The 21,011-nt window shown below is 41.9% G+C and overlaps 1 protein-coding gene across 2 annotated transcripts in view; it reads left to right on the plus strand.

Annotated features, from left to right (window-relative positions):
• Window positions 1-21,011, plus strand: part of NBAS (NBAS subunit of NRZ tethering complex) — a 395,596-nt gene that overhangs the window by 254,331 nt on the left and 120,254 nt on the right. For both annotated transcript variants that reach the window (XM_024242131.2, XM_054548369.2), the window contains exons 41-42: window positions 14,852-15,081; window positions 20,748-20,858. In XM_024242131.2, the coding sequence (XP_024097899.2) occupies window positions 14,852-15,081; window positions 20,748-20,858 (341 nt within the window). The remainder of the gene's footprint in view (window positions 1-14,851; window positions 15,082-20,747; window positions 20,859-21,011) is intronic.

The following is a 21,011-nucleotide window of genomic DNA, read 5'->3' on the forward strand; positions in this document are numbered from 1 at the left end:
GACACAAGAGTATTGCAGATGCCACTGAAAAATCCTTCCAAGTACTTGTATAGACAGACCAGTTTTCATTATCTGCATTGAGAAATTATCTAATTTTTGTATTGGATCATTTTAAGAGTAGATAATTAAATTGATTAGACTTTAAAATCCACTGTGTACGTAAATCCAAGGTCCAGATTTTATTGAGGCAAGATTCTTCCTTTCCCAACCCCAGACAAATTCTAATACAACTTAAATTTTTCCTGTTTTCCCTGATAGTAAATTACCTTATACCAAAATGAAAAGTCCCAAAGCATGTACTATTTGTGACTGGGTTAAGTTAGGAGAAAATCGTTCAATTCTATCCCACCTTTCATATCTCACCATCACTCTTTCCAAACTCGGATAGTGCAGTCACTCTATAAGAAAGCCTGTTTAAGATTTCCACAATTAAAGATACATTGTTTGGTTCCGGAGGCTGGAGTCATGCTGCCCACATCTTGTTTGGGAAGCAAAAGCTCCCAGTGAGCTGGTGTCCCCATGTGTCTTTCATGGGACTGCCCCCTTTAGATCCCCAACTGTCACAGCCATAGCTTCGGGGTCCTGTCATCACATCCCCCCGGAGGGCAGGCAGAAGGAGGCCGAGGGCCCCAGGATTTCTGCCTGGTCCCTTCTCACTGTGAGGACACCCTTGGCACATCTTTCTCAAGTCACACAAACTATTGCAGTTACATACAGAATTGCTGACAGGAGCAAGAGTTGCTGAGGAAACAGCTGGCAATGTGACAAAATTCTTTTCTGGGACAACAATCAAATCATGTATTTGTATTTTTTTAACTTTACCAATGAATTGTACAACAATGTAATAATAAAGTTCATCCTAATATGAAGTGCAAAAAAAAAAAAAGATTTCCACAATTAAAACTGGCAAAGAAATAAAGCAGAATACTGAAAGATAAGGGTTAAAAGTAAATATGCATTTATCTTGATTTCTTCTATGTTCTTATAGTTCTTCCACATGGTAGAAAGCGTATTTTATTTCCAGGTCTTATATTTTATGTAAGGAAATAATTTCATGTGTCTGTCAAAGTTCTAGCTGCCTCAGCCTTCCAAATCATATCTAAGAACTAGGATGATGTGAAAACCTTCCATTTGTGGTGGTAGATAGGTTTTCATCCATCAGTGTTTATTTACAAGAAGACACGTGGAAAGACCATCCATAACACATGATTCTCCCAGGACACCATCACTATTGTGTGTATACTGGTTTTGGGCATATTTTATTCTCATGTCAGCATTTGGACAAGAAACAGGAATGCTTTATTCTTTTAACCAGTTCACCTAAGGTGTTACTTTGTTTTGGGAATGGTGTTTTTTGTTCTTTGGTAGCTACTGCTGCTTTATACAGATACTTATTTTATATAACTTTATTATACTCTAGTAATTTTGTTTTTTTAATATCTCAGGTATGGTTTAATGTGAAATAAGAAACATGCATTAATATGTATTATAAATTAAGGGACTGAAGTGATTAAGTGGAAATTTGGCAAATGTATTTTACTCTTACCTTTTCATTAGTGCTATGTGTGTACACAAGTACCAAATAATTTCCTCTAAAACTCTAAGTACGTTGAAACACAGTGAAGCTTTACTTTGACCAAATGCATAGTACCTTATTGTAAACTTGAATTTTTTCCCCCTAAAGGTCAGTTGAGTTCTCAAAATATATTTTACTGAGGTCTCTAAGTGGATGTCATTGAACTGGGATGCTGGTGCTGAAATTAGATCTCATTCTTCCATTCCAACTATATCATCTTTATTAAGGTCCTACTGTTTGCTTACCCCATGCTGTACCTTTCCTGAATACATAAGATTGGAAGGCCACTACATTTGTCCATTTTCATACTGCCATAAAGAACTTCCCAGGGCCAGGTGCAGTGGCTCATGCCTGTAATCACAATACTTTGGGAGGCCGAGGCAGGTGGATCACTTGAGGTCAGGAGTTCGAGACCAGCCACCACGGTGAAACCCCGCCTCTACTAAAAATATAAAAATTAGCTGGGCATGGTGTGGGCACCTGTAATCCCAACTACTGGGGAGGCTGAGGCAGGCGAATTGCTTGAATTTGGGAGGCGGAGGTTGCAGTGAGCCGAGATTGTGCCATTGCACTCCAGCCTGGGCAACAAGAGTGAAATTCCGTCTAAAAAAAAAAAAAAACTGCTCGAGACTGAGTAATTTATAAAGGAAAGAGATTTAATTGACTCACAGTTCAGCATGGCTGGGGAGGCCTCACAAAACTTACAATCATGGAGGAAGATGAGCAGGAACCAAGGCACCTTCTTCACAAAATGGCAGGAAAGAGAAATGCCAAGCAAAGTGGGAAGAGCCCCTTATAAAACCATCAGATCTCATGAGAACAGCTTGGGGGAAACCACCCCCATGATCCAGTTACCTCCACCTGGCCTCTCCCTTGACACATGGGGATTATGGGGGTTATAATTCAAGATGAGATTTGAGTGGGGACACAAAGCATAACCATATCATTCTGCCTCTGGCCTCTCCCAAATCTCATGTCCCTTTCACATTTCAAAACCAGTCATGCTTTTCCAACAGTTCCCCAGAATCTTAATTCGTTCTAGCATTAACCCAAAAGTCCAAGTCCAAAGGCTTATCTGAGACAAGGCAAGTCCCTTCTGCCTATGAGCCTGTAAAATCAAAAGCAAGTTAGTTACTTCCTAGAAGTAACTGTGCTCTGCTTCTCTTTTAAACATGAGTTCCAATTCCAAACCATCTCTTTTTATGAATGCATAAAACTGATTGCTTTTAAGAGCATCCAAGTCACCTTTTGAATGATTTGCTTCTTAGAAATTTCTCCCACCAGATACCCTAATTCGTCTCTCTCAAGCAAAGTTCTACAGGTCTCTAGGGCAGGGGCAAAATGCCACCAGTCTCTTTGCTAAGAGTCGTCTTTTTCCCCAACAAGTTCCTCATCTCCATCTGAGACTACCTCAACCTGGACTTCATTGTCCATATCACTGTCAGCATTTTGGTCAAAGTCATTCAACAAGTCTCTAGGAACTTCTAAACCCTTCCACATCTTTCTGTCTTCTTCTGAGCCCTCCAAACTGTTCCAACCTCTGCCCGTTGCCTAGTTCCAAAGTTGCTTTCACATTTTCGGGTATCTTTATAGCAATACCCCACTTTCTGCAGTATTAATTTACTGTTTTAGTCTGTTTTTATACTGCTGTAAAGAACTACCTGAGACTTGAAAGAGTTTTAATTGACTCATAGTTCAGCATGGCTGGGGAGGCCTCAGGAAACTTTCAATCATGACAGAAGGCAAAGGGGAAGAAAGGCACTTTCTTCACAAGGCAGCAGGAAGAAGTGCTGAGCAAAGCAGGAAAAACCCCTTTATAAAGCTATCAGATCTTGTGAGAACTCACTCATTACCACCAGAACGGCGTGGGGGAAACCGCCCTCATGATTCAGTTATCTCCACCTGGTCTTTCCCTTGACACTTGGGGATTATGAGGATTATAATTCAAGATGAGATTTGGGTGGGGACACAAACCTAACCATATCAGCCACTCCATCAGTCAGCTGTCAGTCATTAAGCATCCCTCATGTGCCACACCCTGCTTCTGAGCCTTGGTGTTGGAAGATGACTATGGCATGGTGCTGGACCTCAAGACCTTGCCGCTTGCTCTACATCCATATGAGACAGTTAAGTAAATGTGGATTAGACTGGCAGCAAAGTAGAGAACTGAAGATGGATGTTGGACAGACAACAAGTTACAGCTTTTAAGAAAGCTGAAAAGCTGGCTGCACAGCCACATTTTGGCCTATAATCTTCAGTTTCATTTCTTTAATTAAAGTAGTTCTCTTGGAGGAGGAAAATTTTAGTACAACTTATATTTTTCTTGTTTTCCCTGATAGTAAATTACTTTGTACCAAAATGAAAAGTCCTAATGCATGTACTGTTTGTGACTCAGATAAGTCAGGAGAAAACCATTACATTCCATCCCACCTTTTGTATCTGGCCACCACTCTTTCCAAATTCACATACCGCAGTCACTCTGCAGGAAACCCTATTTGGGGTGTCCACAGCTAAAGCTTGCCAAGAAATAAAGCAAAATACTGAAGGATAAGGGTTCAAAGTAGATGTGCTGATCTTGGTTTCTGCTTCTGTGTTCCTACAGTCTTTCCACTTGGTGGAAAGTGTGTTTTATTTCCAGGTCTTATATTTTGTGTACCCTTTTATCAATTCAGCGTTAGAGTACCTACTCTAAAGGACATAGAGCTTGACATTGTGGTATAAAGAATACGTCTGGGTTTTTATTCTTTCTCCCTCTTACCCCAATTTCTGTTTCTTCCATCCAGCTTCTATCAACCCACCATCTCTGCCCATTAACTGTCGTTCTTATTTCTATCACCGTTTTCCTATTGTATTAGTCAGGGTTCTCTAGAGCAGCAGAAGGAATAGGATATATGTATATGTGAAGGAGAGTTTATTAAGCAGTATTGACTCACACCACCCACAATGATGAATTCCCACAATAGGCAATCTGCAAGCTGAGGAGCAAGGAAGCCAGTCCGAGTCCCAAAACCTCAAAAGAAGGGAAGCCGACAGTTCAGTCTCCAGTCTGCAGCTGAAAGCCCAAGAGCCACTAGCAAACCACTGGTGTAAGCCCAAGAGTCCAAAAGCTGAAGAACTCTTGGAGTCTGATGTTCAAGGGCAGGAAGCATCCAGCATGAGAGAAAGATGAAGGCTGGAAGACTTGGCCAGTTGGCTTCTCCCACCTTCTTCTGCCTGCTTTATTCTAGGCACACTGGCAGCTGATTAGACAATGCTCACCCACATTTAGGGTGGGTCTGCCTCTCCCAGTCCACTGACTCAAATGTTAATCTCCTTTGGCAACACCCTCACAGACACACCCAGGAACAATACTTTGCATTCCTCAGTCCAATCAAGTTGACACTTAATATTAACCATCACATCTATCAAATTGTCTCTTCCTTTGAAAGTGTTCCTTGGAGCTCTCCTGCCCTCATGCTATCTCTTATTCTCTAACTCCTGGTTGTCACACTACGCACCCACCCTGTGGCATAGTTCCAGCCACCCACCACCATTCCCTTTCTGGGTGCAACAACATAGGGTAGCCGCTGTTCAGAGTCATTGCTTGAGGAAGCAGCATTAATCCTGTGGGAAGAGAAGCCAGTACAGTCCATGGGGCCCAGTGATGATGCCTGAACACCTGGTTTCTAACCTTTCAGCTGCTCCAGATGGAAAGAGGTGCCCTCTGGTAGCCTGAGATAGCACACGGGCATGAGTCAGCTAGTTCTCCAGGGGCTTCTTGGCAACCTCTGGAAAGCATCCGATTGTTGGTCTAAAAGTAGAAGTGAAGAGTTAGAGAGAATCCAGGATGTTTTTCCTATCAAGATGCAAAGCCTTTTTGAATGGCTTCCAGACAGACAGATGCGTCACCAGTGAGTGGGTGAGAGTTACCACCTCTCCATTTGTTTCCATCTCTCCACCCCGTGTCCTCACCTTAATTCAGTCTTTCATAGTTCTTCACCTAAACGTCCTGCGACAGCCTCATGAACATCACCTTGTCTTCATTTATTTACTTTTGTATTTTCCCCCAAACAACTGCCAGAGTAGTCATTCTAAAATGGAGGTGTAGACATCCTCCTCTCCACCCAAAATCCTTCAGGATCTCCCGTTGCCCCAGCATGTTCTGCACATCCCATGATTGGCCTCTGTTTTTCCAACTTCATCCTTCCGTGCTGCAGCCATACCAAAAACTCTGCCTTTAATGCTTTTTGCCACCATTTCTTTGCTTAGCTACTTGGTTCAGGTGTTACCTCACTCAGGAACCTTTCTCCAGTCCTCCAAGCTGGGTTGGGTCCTCCCCCATGTGCTTTTGTACTCCCCTGTACTTACCTCTGTCAGAGCACATGCGTTCTACTGTTTTGAACATAAATACTTTTCATCTTACTGGAAGAGGGTGGGATAAGCTGCCTTGCTGAGCCTTCTGGCTTTCATCTTTCTTCTGAGCTGGATGTGTTCTGTTCTTGGACATCAGATCTGGCGCTGTCTCCAGGAATTGAATTGGAGGACACCCAATTCCTGTCTGCTCCCAAACTGATTGCTCACTTGGTGGGGAGAAACTCTTCCCCCACTTTTGGTCACAGACATCTTCTGTGTTGGTGATTGTTGTGGTGTGAGAGCAGAGGAGAACACGGTGTGGGATTTTTCTAAACAGCTGTCTTAAAGTACCTTTCACATTCATTCTGCCGTTTGATCCTTTGAACAACCTCATTTCTCAGAAAAGGAATCTTCTTTATAGAAGATACAACTCAGAAGTGTGGTTATTTCCTCAAGGTTACTCTGGTAAAAAGTGACATCCTGTCATGTAAAGCCCCTGATTCCAGGCTTTACCTGCTTTTTACTTGGACAGCGGCCGCTCGAGCTTTGTTTCCAAAGAAGCAGTGTCAGTCTTTTTCAGACGTGAGTGATCTTGGTGGCATGCAAACCTAACGGGTAATTCGCAGCAGGATATTTTCATGTGCCACTCCATGTCTACCAGGTAACATCCTGCATATGACAGATAAGACCCTCAGTGAACTGGCTGGCTCTTCCTTACCCCTGCAGCCGTGCTTCCTGACACTGCTTCTTTTGAAGCTTATGTTCTGGCTGCTCAGAACTTAGATTTCTCTGAATTTAACATCCTTTGTAGTGCCTCTGTGCACATGCAGATCCAGTTCCCCATCTGAAATACTTCTTCCTTCTCCCCGCTGTGGGCAGGCAAGTCTGAGCTCAGAGGCACCTCCTCTGAAACTTACTTGGCCTCCTTCCATCTCTCTCTGTTCCTTGTGTGTGTACCCATGGAAGCAGTTATTTTAGGATGACAGTCGATACACATCTCTTTCCGCTCAGTGTGGCAATGTTAGTTGAAGACAGGAATTCTCTTGCTTCCTGTATCACCAGACCTAGCTCACTGTAGTTATTCAGTGACTGTTGATTGGTATGTAGATGAGTTCAGGAGTCATGTCAAGTGCTGCATGTCAGGACAGCTTGAGGCTTCAGGTTTGCAGTTGTGAGTTCTCACCCTCATGGATTTGAAGGAAACACCGGTAGACAAGATAGTTGGATGTTGGATGTTTTAAGTATATAGGAGTTTTTCATTGACTGCCTAATGGCTCATTATTTGAGTGTTTTCAGCATCTTCCTCTGCATAAAACAGCACTGCTGAGTTTGGAATTAAATATGACAAACTCCAGATGAATCATCTTGGAAATTGAAATCAAAGTGGTTTCAATTTGTTGCCTACACATAATAACACCCAGTGAAGCTTAGCTTTCACTCAGTTGTCAGTTCAATTTGTTTCTAATTCTACAGTCTTTTCACATTTTCTCTTTCCACCTCCTGGATATGTGCTGCAGGAATGCTAACTTAGGTAGATTACTAGCCTTGGATAAAAGTATTGATAGAATTTGTGGGCTTATTTCTCATGCACAGTCTGTGCATCTTGAAGGGCAGCACCGTCCTGAGCCAGCAGAGGCCCCCTGGAGCCCAGCAGCTCTCTCAGATGATCCATGGAGCCGCCTCCCTCACCTGCATTTTCCTTTTAATTTTATGCATTGATGGTTAGCACATGGTCAGTCTGAGAGAATTTTCTCTTCTAGTATTTGTTCTAGTTAACTCATTTTTACGTTTTAAAAAAATACACATGTGACCCCAAAACTCAAGTGTTGAAAATAGTATGTAATAAAAAGTCAGTGTTTCCCATTTGTATCCATCCAGAGATAGTTGATGGCTGTACATACTTATATAACTATTTTTTAGACAGATGTAAGTAGGCTGTGCACATTGTTCTGTATCTTGATTTTTTTCCCTCATATCTTACCTTTGTAATTATTGTAAATGTATTTTGAAGTGTGATCTTTGCAGCATTCTTTTAAAAAAGTGTTCAGAAGATAAAGTCGGTTAAAAATGGAAACATGTCCTTTAGTTTTATAGACTAGGGAAGCAAACTCAGTGGGGGATGAAATTCAGAATTTTATGGTAGACTATTTCTAAAATGCGTTTTTTTAAGCTACTAATTGAAAATACTAAGTAGAAAATTATCTCAAGCAAAATAACAACCCTAAAGGGGAAACACACCACCTGTTTAAAACTTTCAAAATAATATTACCAAGAAATGTAGAGACTATTAAACCAGAATAGATTTATTACCTCTACTAGTAAGCAGTAGATTAAGTCATTGAGCATTTTGTTGTCATGAATATTTATGCATATTTTGTTTTTACAGGGATTTGACCATATTCTTTAAAGAAATCATACTTTATTCACCTCCCTGAAGAACTGCATTGCCAAGTTTTGAGGGGAAAATCAAGTAATTTAACTCTTCACAATTTCCTTTTTAAATTATGAATGGCTTTTTATGCTGTTAGTTTTTGCAGCCTGTAATATTTTGCCATATCACTTTGAATACTGAATATGGAAGATTTTGAAGCTGCCCAGAAAGCTCTTCTTAAGCTTCTTAGAGGCTAAAAGCTTTCATACCCATGCATCATGTCACTGAAGTCAGATGCTGGAAAGAGGGAGAGAAGTCTGAGTGTCCTCTGAACACCAAAAACCTCCTAGTGATTTTGGGTGTGAAGCTGGATGTAGAACAACTCATGGAGACTTGTTCAGCAGTATAGGGCAAGCGGGTGGGAAGCCAGGTGGCTTGAGTCACTTTCCAGCTGCAAGACTACAGCTCTGGATGCTTCAACTACAAATGGGAGTGTCTCTAAAACAAGAAACAGTGTTTCCCGTGCACATCCCCAGCTTGATAGGAGGGTCAAATGAAAATCATGTGAAAATGCTTTTGAAACTTTAAATGTTGTGTACTTGTGGAGTGAATAAATGAATGTATGAAATGCAGTGTTGGAATGAGTAGGAGATGCTTTGGAATATTTTGGGAAAAGTAGTGATAAGCTCAGGGGAAGAATTTTTCCTCAAATTTAATTTGAATATCAGAAGTAATCATAACCAGTAAAGTTTCTTGAGGAAGAGATGGAAAGTACCAGTGGCAATGATCAGAAAATAATTTGCACAGGGAGCCAGAACTTACAAATGCTCATTCATCCAGTTTCGTTTAGTCTTTATGGGGATTCAGAAGAAATTGCTTCAGTTTTAGAAATGGAAAATTTACAGCTCAGGAGGGAAAAACTAGTAATCCAGGTCATTGATGCCAACTCCTGTGTTTTTCCCCCATAAGTAATTTTTTCTTAGAAGCTTTTGTGAGAAATTGTCTCCTCTCATTTTTGTAAGTTCTTCTCAGTATCATGTTTTATACAATAAATTGAAGTACTGAAAATTTTTTTATACACAAATATTTGTAGCTGTAAACTTGTATATACTTACAACCTATCAAAAAATTAATAGAATTTCCCTAACCACCACCTTCTTACTTATTTCTTGTAGAGATGGGGTCTCACTATGTCACTCAGGCTGGTCCCAAACCCCTGGGCTCAAGCAGTCCTCCCACCTTGGCCTCCCAAAGTGCTGGTATTACAGGCACAAGCATCCGTGCCCAGCCTCACCACCTTATTAAGACAGAATTTTAAAAGGAAGTGTATTTATTTCAGGGAGTTTAACGGAAAATGGTATTATTGCTTGTGATTCTAAAACACCCTGTTATCATTAGAGAAGAAAAAGCAAGCGGCTCAAATAGAATATCCAGTTGAAAACCTAATGGGTGTTTATATTTACACACACACACACACACACACACACACACACACACACACACAAGCACATATATATGGCATGACAGGAGGAATATATGGAAAAATGTCTACTTGGAACAATACAGAATGACAGCATTAAATCTATCATTGAAAATCTGTCATTTGTAAAAGGACTCTAATGGCAAGTGTATTAGTTCATTCGCACACTGCTATAAAGAACTAACTGAGACTGGGTAATTTATGAAGAAAAGAGGTTTAATTGACTCATAGCTCCACAGGCTTAACAGGAAGCATGGCTGGGAGGCCTCAGAAAACTTACAATCATGGCAGAAGGTGATGGGGAAGCCAGCACATCTTACCATGGTGGAGCAGGAGAAAGAGAGCAAAGTGGGAAGTGCCACACACTTTTAAACAACCAGATATCATGAGAACTCCATCACGAGAACAGCAAGGGGGGATGTCTGCCCCCATGATTCAGTCACCTCCCACCAGGGCCTTTTTCAGCACATGGGGATTACAATTCGAGATGAGATTTGGGTGGGGACACAAAGCCAAGTTATAACAGCAAGTCTTACATGTAGTGGGAGCTGTGTCTACATTGGGCCAATCAAGAGCCTTGTATTTTTAAGAGATACCCCTCCCTACCTACTGAATATAAAAGGATGGTTCTTAGGAAGCATTATGCATGGGAGTCATAGCACTGCTTTGTCACTTACCAGCTTAAAGGCCTTAGATCTAAGTTCATTCGTTATTCATCTGTAAAACAGAGATGACAGTAAGAGATGCCTGTCCTACAGGATTGTTAATGCAAAATGAGACTCAGTACATGTTTTAGCAGTAGGCATGTTCCATCCCGAATACTGAAATACTAGGTTTTTATTCTTAAATATCTGTTGGGAAAAGTGAATAAGTTTCTTGTACAAAGAATGTGAAATAAAAATGATTCACAGAGGACTAGATAATTTGTATTTAGTAAGTGAGAAGAGATTAAAGTTGTATAAACTGTGTAGAAATCTGTTGGCTATAATTTGCGGCCTGAAATTCTAATTTATTTATTTATTTATTCATTCATTTATTTATTTATTTTTGAGATCAGGATCTCATTCTGTCCCACAGGCTGGAGTACAGTGGTGTGATCATAGCTCACTGCAGCTTGAACTCCTGAGCTCAAGTGGTCCTTGTGCTTTAGCCTCCCTAGTAGGTAAGACTACAGGCATGCAGGCTAAGTTTCATTTTCTTAATTTTTTTGTGGAGACAGGGTCTCACTATGTTGCCCAGGCTGATCTTAAACTTCTGGCCTCAATTGAGCCTCCAGCCTCATAGAACATCCTTCTTTCTACACCTGGAGGGATTTGCAAAGTGTTTTTTTGAGACAGAGTCTCGTGCTGTCACCCAGGCTGGAGTGCAGTGGCACAATCTCAGCTCACTGCAACCTCCACCTCCTAGGTTAAAGTGATTCTCCTATGCTGGGACTACAGGTGAGTGCCACTACACCCGGCTAATTTTTTTGGTACTTTTAGTAGAAACAGGGTTTCTCCATGTTGGCCAGGTTGGTCTTCAACTCCTGACCTCAAGGGGTCCACCTGCCTCTGCCTCCCAGTGTTGGGTTTACAGGTGTGAGCCACCGTGCCCAGCCTCTTAATGATAGAATGCTTATACATCTGTAGGATTTCAGTCTTAGAAAGGTGATCACCTGGTGATGCTCCTTTGCTTTATATCTGAAGAAACTGAGACCCAGTGGAATTAAGAAAGGGAATCAACTGCTCCCTCCATGGAGTTCCCAAAACTCTTGGCTTATGATTGTGTAAGGCTGCTTATATTTGGATACCTTCTGTGAATTGTTTATGTGTACATCCTTGTCAATCAGTAGTTTTTAATTCTTTTAGAATAAGCTCTGTGTCCAATTTGTTTTCATAGAATAATGGAGTAAGGAGAGCTTTAAAATACCTTTTTTTTTTTTGGTACCTCATAACAAACTGTAAGGAGGATGTGCTATTGACATTCTTTTGTAAGTGAGGAAATAGGTAGGAGGTATCTTGTTTCAGACTGCATCTCTACTGAGTGGGGAAGCTGCAATATCAACCAGTACTACAAGACTTCAAAGCCAGTCCAATCTGCTCCCCCTTTGACCATGTACCTGATTTGTGCAAGAGACTGTGCTGTGTTCTGCAAATTATGATACACACATGGTCTCTGCCCTCCAGAAGTTTTAATTTAAGAGAAGGAAATGCAAAATGAATTATACAGTAGAGGCACACTTAAACTATGATTTGTATATGGCTTTTAGCCAATTCCATAATTCCTTTTATTTTTGGAGCACCTCCTTCCTACCAGGTCTTGGTTTGTATATGGTATTTATATATTGCCTCTTAGGCTTCTCACAACCATGAACACTATATATTATCACTGCTATTTTGTAGATGAGACAATGAAGTTCATAGTTAAGTAATTTGCACAAGGTCATTCAGCTAGTAAGCTCTGTGTGTCTGTGCTTATTTCACTGTGCCGTGTCATTTTATTCATTGGCAAAAGGAGACAATACTGTCCTTTTGTCACATATGAAGGTTGTATGTGGAGACTCAAAACTTTCTGCAGGTTACATAAGAGCCTGTGGAACTGTTTGTAGCAGTAACCATGCTCGTTCTTGCTATACACTTATATTTTGGAGCTTTTCTCTTCACCTAGCCTTGGGATTTGTTTCATAGACTATATTAGAATACAAAGAGAATAGAAATCAGCAGGGGTTCTACCATTGAGGCTAATGAGAAGTGTAGGCCACTCTGCCAGTACATGTATTAAATCTTGGAGATAACAAAAAGTCAAAAATGAATGTGGAAGAAAACTATGAGAAACTATTGGGAGAACTAAGATAGTTGGTTCTATGAGTAGGGGATAGAAACAATAGCCTGGTAAAGAGAGGCGCATGGAGTTATACGCAGAGATAGGTTAGATGGTTATAGCCTTTCCTTCAAGGTATATTCAGCAAGGTCAGGCTGAAAACTTTAGTCTGAAAGCACCAGGTGAGAATATACATGAAGAAAAGGCTTCTTCGTTGTTTTGGTGAACATAGATTTGGTTGTGGGGTGTAAGTCTGGGGCACTAGGAACTCCTTCAAGGAACAACTAAAAAGAGCTCTCCTGCCACCCTAAAACCATGATCATTGGATATTTGGTCTTGCTGTCTTTACAACTGGGAAGAAAAGTGCAAATCAGATGAGGCATAAGAGCAGCAGGCCACGGCAGTGCACACCAAGAGTGCCAAGCAGGTGAAGATGGGCCAGCTGGCCCATGAGCAGCATCCCTGGGTCAGGGAACTGCAGAGGTGGCTGTGCACATGCTGGAGGTTCAGGGTGGTGCCCTGAGGGGTTTGGCCAACAGATGGAAAGGGGATTTAGTTAAATGTCAGCCATAGATGCACTAAGAGCTGGGGCACAGCATCCCCTTTGCCGAAATCTGTTGCCAGAAATACTGTTTATATGCAGCTGGTTCCCAAATCACTCTCTAATTGCAGTTAGATTTGGCTTATACACTTCATTTTTCCTTCAAGCCTTAGCCATGTAGGTGTTAGCACATTTTCTACCTTTTACTGGAATTTGTCTCCCTGTTTTTTGCTGCCCTCGTTATTACTGGTATGGTACCTGAGTATTTAACCTAGACATGAACTCTTTGAAGAAGAGTTCAATAACACCTGCCCACTCCTGTGTATTCCCAGAGCACCCTAGGCTTACTTGTGTCACACCATTTTACAGTTGTTTGCATGACTGTCTGTCCTAATAGACTGTATTCCTGTAGGGAAGGGCCGTGTCCTCTTAGTGAGTGACTTGTTACATAACAGGTGCACAAGAAATATTTATTGAATGAATGAAAGATGGCCTTGTAGCTTACTGTGGAATAGTTTGTATTCAAACCCAGGTCTTTTAACTTGAGACACATATTTGTGGGTTTGAGAGTGTGACTCAGTGTATGCATAGAGGTAGGGAAAAAATTAAATATAGCAAGATTGACTTTTACTCAAATCCACATGCCAGGATCTAAGAAGATATCTTTAATTGTTTTTTATCAGCACTCCCAGATTGTTCCTTAATAGGATCAAGAGAGAATGTCAGGCTGGGTTTGGTAATCTAGACTCGACATTGACAAATCTCCTGTGCAGATCAGAATAATGGCTTACACATTAGAAATGCTGACAGCTTACTATAATTAGCTGTGTGTTTCTGAGAACCAAAGGTAGATTCTTGTTTTTTTCCTCTAATTTGCTTATATTAAATATGTACCATGTCTTCCCAGGAATTGGGATTGATTGAATTAATGCTGTTCAAGTATTAAACTCCCTGTTAAGTAACTCCAAAATCATGGCTCAGCTCTGTAACTTCATTAACACCCAGACCAACTTTAATATAGATAAATGTGGCTAGTTAATCACTTACTCTCCTTTCCTGTCAGCTGTTGGATTCTAGGTTGTGTTCTATTTGAATGAGTTTCCTGTTATTAGAGAAGCTGCTAAGAATCATAGAATAATATCCCATTGAGCCCCAAATTAGAAGAGTAAAAATTGGTTGGATGCCTTTTTTTATGCAACTTGCACTATTTATGATTTCAGGAACAGGGTAGAGGTTTTTTCCCGAACTTATCCCTGGAGAAAATACTTTTCTCCTCAGGGGTCTAGCCATTTATAGTGAGGTTATTGAACTGCAACTTTGTTATTGAGAACACTTATTGTAGTCCACAGAAAATTTATCCAGAGGCAATGGCGATGAAAATTACTTCTAGAGTGAGTTACTGTGAGTGATCAGATGGTTGGGAGACAAATCTGATGGAGGTTTATAGTAGTTGAAAGAGCAAGAATATATTGTTTTTTAAGTGTTTGGAGGTTTTAAGGTTGAAGAATAACAGAGCAAGAGTTGAAAAAGCTGTTTTTGGGCCTAGTTCTGTGTCCTGTCTTTGTGGTCTGCTACGTGGGTAAAGTGCCACTTCTGCGACTGACTTTTCAGGGCCGTTGTGAGCTTTATGAAATGGCAATAGTGTACAGGGCCAAACAGTTCCTTGCAGACGTGGTCTTCTTCCTTTTGTTACTCACTTGCTCGTGTTTGTATAATGTTTGTAAAATGTCTTCTTTTCCATGTCTTTCATAGGCTGATCCCAAAGAACTAATCAAGATGGTCACCAGGCATGTGACTCGACATGAGCACGAAGCCTGGCCTGAAGACCTTATTTCACTGACCAAGCAGTTACACTGCTACAATGAACGTCTCCTGGATTTCACTCAGGCACAGATCCTTCAGGGCCTTCGGAAGGGTGTGGACGTGCAGCGGTTTACTGCAGATGACCAGTATAAAAGGGAAACTATCCTTGGTCTGGCAGAGTAAGTGATACCCTTTGTCTCATAAGAGGATGGATTTAAACTGCAAAAGAGTAAGTTCAGTTACCAGGACTATTAATTTCAGTCCTTTGAAGTTTTACATTCATGGTTGCTATGAATAGGGCTTTCCCCAACTTCTTCTAGTCTTATGTGGGATGTGTGCCTTCTCCAAACCGAACAGTAGATGCAGACAGCATTCCCAGCTAAAAAAGTTTCCCACGATGTTTAAATCATTAGTTAAAATAATGATTTGTGGCTGGGTGTGGTGGCTCATGCCTGTAATCCCAGCACTTTGGGAGGCCGAGGTGGCCCAAGATCTCAAGATCCCTTAAGGCCAGGAATTTGAGACCAGCCTGGCCAACATGACAAAACCCCATCTCTACTAAAAATACAAAAATTAGCCAGGCATAGTAGCATATGCCTGTAATCCCAGCAACTTGGGAGGCTGAGGCACGAGAATCACTTGAACCCGGAAGGTGGAGGCTACGGTGAGCCAAGATCATGCCACTGCACTCCACCCCAGCTTGGGCAACAGAGCAAGACCCTGTCTCTAAAATACCAAATAATGATTTTTTAAGCTTGTTTTTTAAAGTTACTATTTTTTTTGAAGTTTCCTGTAGTTTTGATAGCCCGGTTCTAAGATTATGACCATGTCAGAGGTAATAACATGTGATCAGGGGAGAAAAATGGGAAGCTCAGGATGGAAATTTAAAAACAAGATTGTCCTTTGTGTCTGGCTAGAAATCTCACTTTTCAAAGCACATGGCACTTTAATTTCTTCTTCAGTATGGTAAACTAGATACAATTGACTTGTTGTTCAGGGTAACTTTATGTGTCCTGGTCTTCTAGAGAAAGAGAAGCTAGCTGTTTTTCCTTTAGTCCCTTCCTCCTATCAAGAGAAGAGGAGGCCTGTTGTAAGATGGTTGCTCAGTTCAAGGCCCAGGAGGAGACCTTGGTTTCTCAATGTGTAATTTCCTTTGGTTTTAGTGCTGGTGTTTGCTTTTTGTTTTAGTTGTTCAGATCAAATGAGAAGTATTTACATGTCAGAAGTTGGGAAAATGTGTTCACTCACAACAGTTATTAATTAGAGATATTTTGTTTTTAAGACCATAATTTATTGAGTGCTTATCATGGGCAAGGCACTGTGCAAAGTGCTCTATAAACTTTGTATAAATGTCTTTTAATCCTCAAGGATAACCCTGTGAGATAAAATGTTGTTATCCCTAGTTTATAGTTAAGAAAAATGGTGCTTAGGGATATTAAGTAACTGCCTAAGTTTCCATAGATGGTGAGAATCACAGCTATGATTTTAACCTGGATCCATCCAAAGCCTCACATCTTCACCACAGCACCATAGGCCTCCCCTACAACCCATTGCATTCTCAAAAAAGCAGTGGATGTGATTCAGTCTGTAGGCTTCCAGCCTTTGAAACTAAGGTAAAATTGTGCCTACATTTAACGGTTATTTTTCTCTCCTGAAAAATTGCTTTAAAACAGCAAAGATAATCTTGATTGTGATAGTGGAGTATGTTATTTTTTATCATTATCATTTAAATCCTTGAGAAGGTGGCAGACTCATCTTGGTTCTCTGTAATAATTTTATATTAGCCTGGACTTCTTTCTTATACCCCAAATTCTTCTTCTACACTCAAAATTCTCTTTAGAATAAGGCATGGCATAGAGAGATCAAAAGAAAAATAACAGGAACAACCTATAGCTGGTCTCAATTAAGAAGAGAAATATGGAATTGTTTTTCTCTTCTCCTCTGTCCTTCTGGAGGTTCATAATTTCATAACGTCATTTAGTGTCCAATTTGAAAGTAACCTAAGAGTCCAACCTTCTGACTTTTAAGAAAAGGAATCAGAACTAGAGAGCTTTAAAGAGTTGCTCAAAGTCACATAGCCAGAAGTTGAGCTTGGGTTTCTTAAGTCCAGTATGCTTTTGATATGGACATTTGGTAATGCTTGGTGCCATGTTCACGGTTTCTTAGAAGATGATTATCATGCAGAATAAAAACTTATAAGGCAGGGCATGCCTTATATCATCAGTTACATTTTGCTAGAGTTTTTGGCCTTTATTTTCTTTGTTAAGCATACAGCTAGCATATGCTATTTGAAGTATGTTCTAGAGGACAAATATATGCTTTTGATAAATATATAATAGAATCTTCTGTACAATCTGTTACTTAGAAAAATATACAGCAGTGTTTGAATGACTTCTTTAAGATGCCTTAGAGTTTCCACCAGCTTGCTGCTTTCCTCTTCTACTGTGGAGCTGGGTTGTCAATGTCTTGCACACAAGAATTCTTGAAGAATTCGTGTCCTTCCGTTTGCAGCATCACCTTCACTTGTACACAGAGTGACCATTCTTCCTTGTCTTTCTCACTGCATGTCCCTTTTCTCTTTTCTTCTCTCTCCTCTCTCCTCTCTCTCCCCTCTCCCCTCTGCCCTCTCCGCTCTCCCCTCCTCTCCTCTCCTCTCCCCTCCCCTCCCCTCCCCTCCCCTCCCCTCCTCTCCCCTCCCCTCCCCTCCCCTCCTCTCCTCTCCTCTCCTCTCTTCATTTTTCTTTCCTTTTCTTTTCTTTTTGATGGAGTCTTGCCCTGGTGCCAGGCTGGAGGGCTGTGGCACGATCTCAGCTCACCACAACCTCCGCCTCCCAGGTTGAAGCGATTATCCTGCCTCAACCTCTCAAGTAGCTGGGACTACAGGTGCGTGCCAACATGCCCAGCTAATTTTTTGTATTTTTAGTAGAGACAGGGTTTCACCGTATTAGCTAGGATGGTCTCAATCTCCTGACCTCATGATCCGCCTGCCTTGGCCTCTCAAAGTGCTGGGATACAGGCATGAGCCACCGCGCCCAGCTGCATGTCCATTTTCATGGCATTAGTTTTCTGTAAGTGCATTGTACCTGCCTTTACTATCTGTATGTCTCAGGGAATACATTCTCAGGGGTTGGGCAGGGTAACTGTGAAGAGGGTATAACATAGTTTGGGTCCTTCTCACCTTTATCAAGAGATAAAGATATCAGTCCTTATTGAAAATGTCTTGTGCCAGGCAATGTGCCATACCCCCATAATAGAAAGGATGAATTAGTAATGGTCCCCTGTTCTCAAAGAATTCTCATTCCATGATGTGGAGGTAGGTACTCAAATAAATACTTCAAAAAACAATTTCTAGGCCGGGTATGGTGGCTCACACCTGTAATCCCAGCACTTTGGGAGGCCAAGGCGAGAGGAATGCTTGAGGTCAGGAGTTCACAACCAGCCTTGGCAACATAGCAAGACCTTGTCTCTACCAAAAAAACAAAAACAAAAACAAACAAAAAACTAGGTGTGGCAGTGTGTTCCTGAAGTCCCAGCTACTCTGGAGGCTGAGGTGGGTGGGTGGGTGGATGGCTTGAGCCTGGGAGGTCAAGGCTACAATGAGCCTTGATTGTAGTACTGCTCTCCAGCCTGGAAGGCAGAGAAAGACCCTATCGCAAAAAAAAAAAAAAAAAAAAAAAAAGGAATTTCTAATTGACAATGACCTAATCCATCAGTTGACAAAGTTAATCCAGCCTTGGTCTCTTTTATAGCCCATGAACAAAGAATGGTTTTAGCATTTTTTTTAAGGTTTTATAGTAACACAAAAACAAAAACAAAAGCCATAAAAAGAAGACTATGCCAGAGAGACTGGCAGTAAAGCCTGAAATATTTACTATATTACCTTTCCCAGAAAACATTTGCCAGCCCCTGGCTATGCAAGCATATAAATGCCATGGTTTCCTTAGCTTGGGGAAATACAGTCTTAGCAGAGTGACTTAGTAGTAAGAGATTTCTTTTCTGTCTCTGTGCTTTCACCCACATCATTCTTCCAACTAAAAATTCCATCCTATGTTTCTCTTCTGGAAAATAGGAGTCCTGCAGTAGTCTTTCTAAAATGGCCTTAATGTGGGTGCTCTGGAGTGCTTTCTTGGAACTCTTTATATGCCTAGAAATTCTCAAATCTGGCGATGTCATTCCCTGGTTTAAACTTTTCATGGACTCTTCATTGCCTGGAGAATGAGACGCAGGTCCCCTAGCAGGCCTGAGGACCCAGTACGTTCCTCACTTTGACCTCCGCTTTCTCTCTCATCTCTGAGAAGCCCTCATTCTCTCAGAAGGCTCTTCTCCCTCCCACCCTCTGCTGGGTGTGTGTTTATCCTCCTACTTGCAGTTCACAATGGTCACTTTCCATTCTCGTGGAGCTTCATGGTCTTCTCTTTTAGCTCTACCACCGCTATATTTAATTGCTGGTTCATATCTCCTGTCTTCCACTAGGCTGTGAATTCCTCAAGAAAAATGCTTGTTTGTTTTTAGTTCCTAAGGAGCTAGCACAATACCTGGCACAGGGTAGAAAACGTAGAAGTTTGTTAAGTGACTAATTGTGCTTTCTCAGATCTCCACCCCTAGACCAGGGATGCACTATCTTTTGATTGTAGGCTCTGGAGTCTAGTTCGTATCTTTTCAACCACAGCACTGTGACGTTCTGACTGGACAGTTCTTGGCTGTGGGGGCTGCCTATGCAGGATGCTCGGGATGCCCACGCTGGGTGTTCAGGTTGCCCATGTGGGGCTGCCTATGCGTGGTGCTCGGGCTACCTCCTTGGGTTGCACAGAATGCCCATGCAGGGATGCCTACATGGGGTGCTCAGGATATTTATGCGGGGATGCCTACACGGGGTGCTCAGGATGTTTATGCGGGGATGCCTACACGGGGTGCTCAGGATGTTTATGCGGGGATGCATACATGGGGTGCTTAGGATGTTTATGCGGGGATGCCTACATGGGATGCTCAGGATGTTTATGCGGGGATGCATACACGGGGTGCTTAGGATGTTTATGCGGGGATGCCTACATGGGGTGCTCAGGATGTTTATGCAGGGATGCATACGTGGGGTGCTCAGGATGTTTATGCGGGGATGCCTACACGGGGTGCTCAGGATGTTTATGCGGGGATGCATACGTGGGGTGCTCAGGATGTTTATGCGGGGATGCCTACACGGGGTGCTCAGGATGTTTATGCGGGGATGCATACATGGGGTGCTTAGGATGTTTATGCGGGGATGCCTACACAGGGTGCTCAGGATGTTTATGCGAGGATGCCTACCAGGGAATTCCTGGGATGCCTGTGTGGGATGTCTGCGGGTGTTCGGGATGCCTCCACGGGACTGCCTACACATGGTGCTCGGGGTGCCTACAGGGGGATGCCCACGTGGGTGCTCGGGATGCCTACTGGGAGATGCCCACGCAGGGCTGCCTAGGATGCCTGTGTGGGACTATCTATGCAGGATGCTCAGCAGCACCCCTGGCTTCTACCCATGAGAAGCCAGTAGTTCGTCTGCCCCTTGCCCCACTTTTTATGCTCAAAATGTTTTCAGACATTGTCAAATGTCCCCTGGGGAACAAAATCATCCACAGTTGAGAACTACTGGTCTAGACAAGTCCTTAGTAAATTGTAATGCACCACAGTGAAAAAGAGCATTAGAATTCCTTGGAAGTACTTTTCCTGGATCACTGTGAACTGTCTTATTAAGGACCACACTGCTTGCACCTCTCTCACTGGAGAGCAGTCCCAATGAGCATTTTCGTTGCTGATTGAAGTCATGTGTTTCTCCTCTCTCCCTTCCTGGGCCTGATGGACATTTCTGCAGAACCCTAGAGGAAAGCGTCTACAGCATTGCTCTTTCTCTGGCACAACGTTACAGTGTCTCCCGCTGGGAAGTTTTTATGACCCATTTGGAGTTCCTCTTCACGGACAGTGGGTAAGCACACAGTTCGTATGTACGTTTATTTCCATGTCTTTCTTTAGAGTCTATTTTTGAAGACTCTTGAAGAAGTTGTAAAGTACAATTTTAGTTTTCCTTTCATCTACAGTGGACTAGTGTCTTGGTAAGTTCTTTCCTTATACATTTTTG

The sequence above is a fragment of the Pongo abelii genome, chromosome 12 (assembly GCF_028885655.2).
Source record: "Pongo abelii isolate AG06213 chromosome 12, NHGRI_mPonAbe1-v2.0_pri, whole genome shotgun sequence".
Lineage (NCBI taxonomy): Eukaryota > Metazoa > Chordata > Mammalia > Primates > Hominidae > Pongo > Pongo abelii.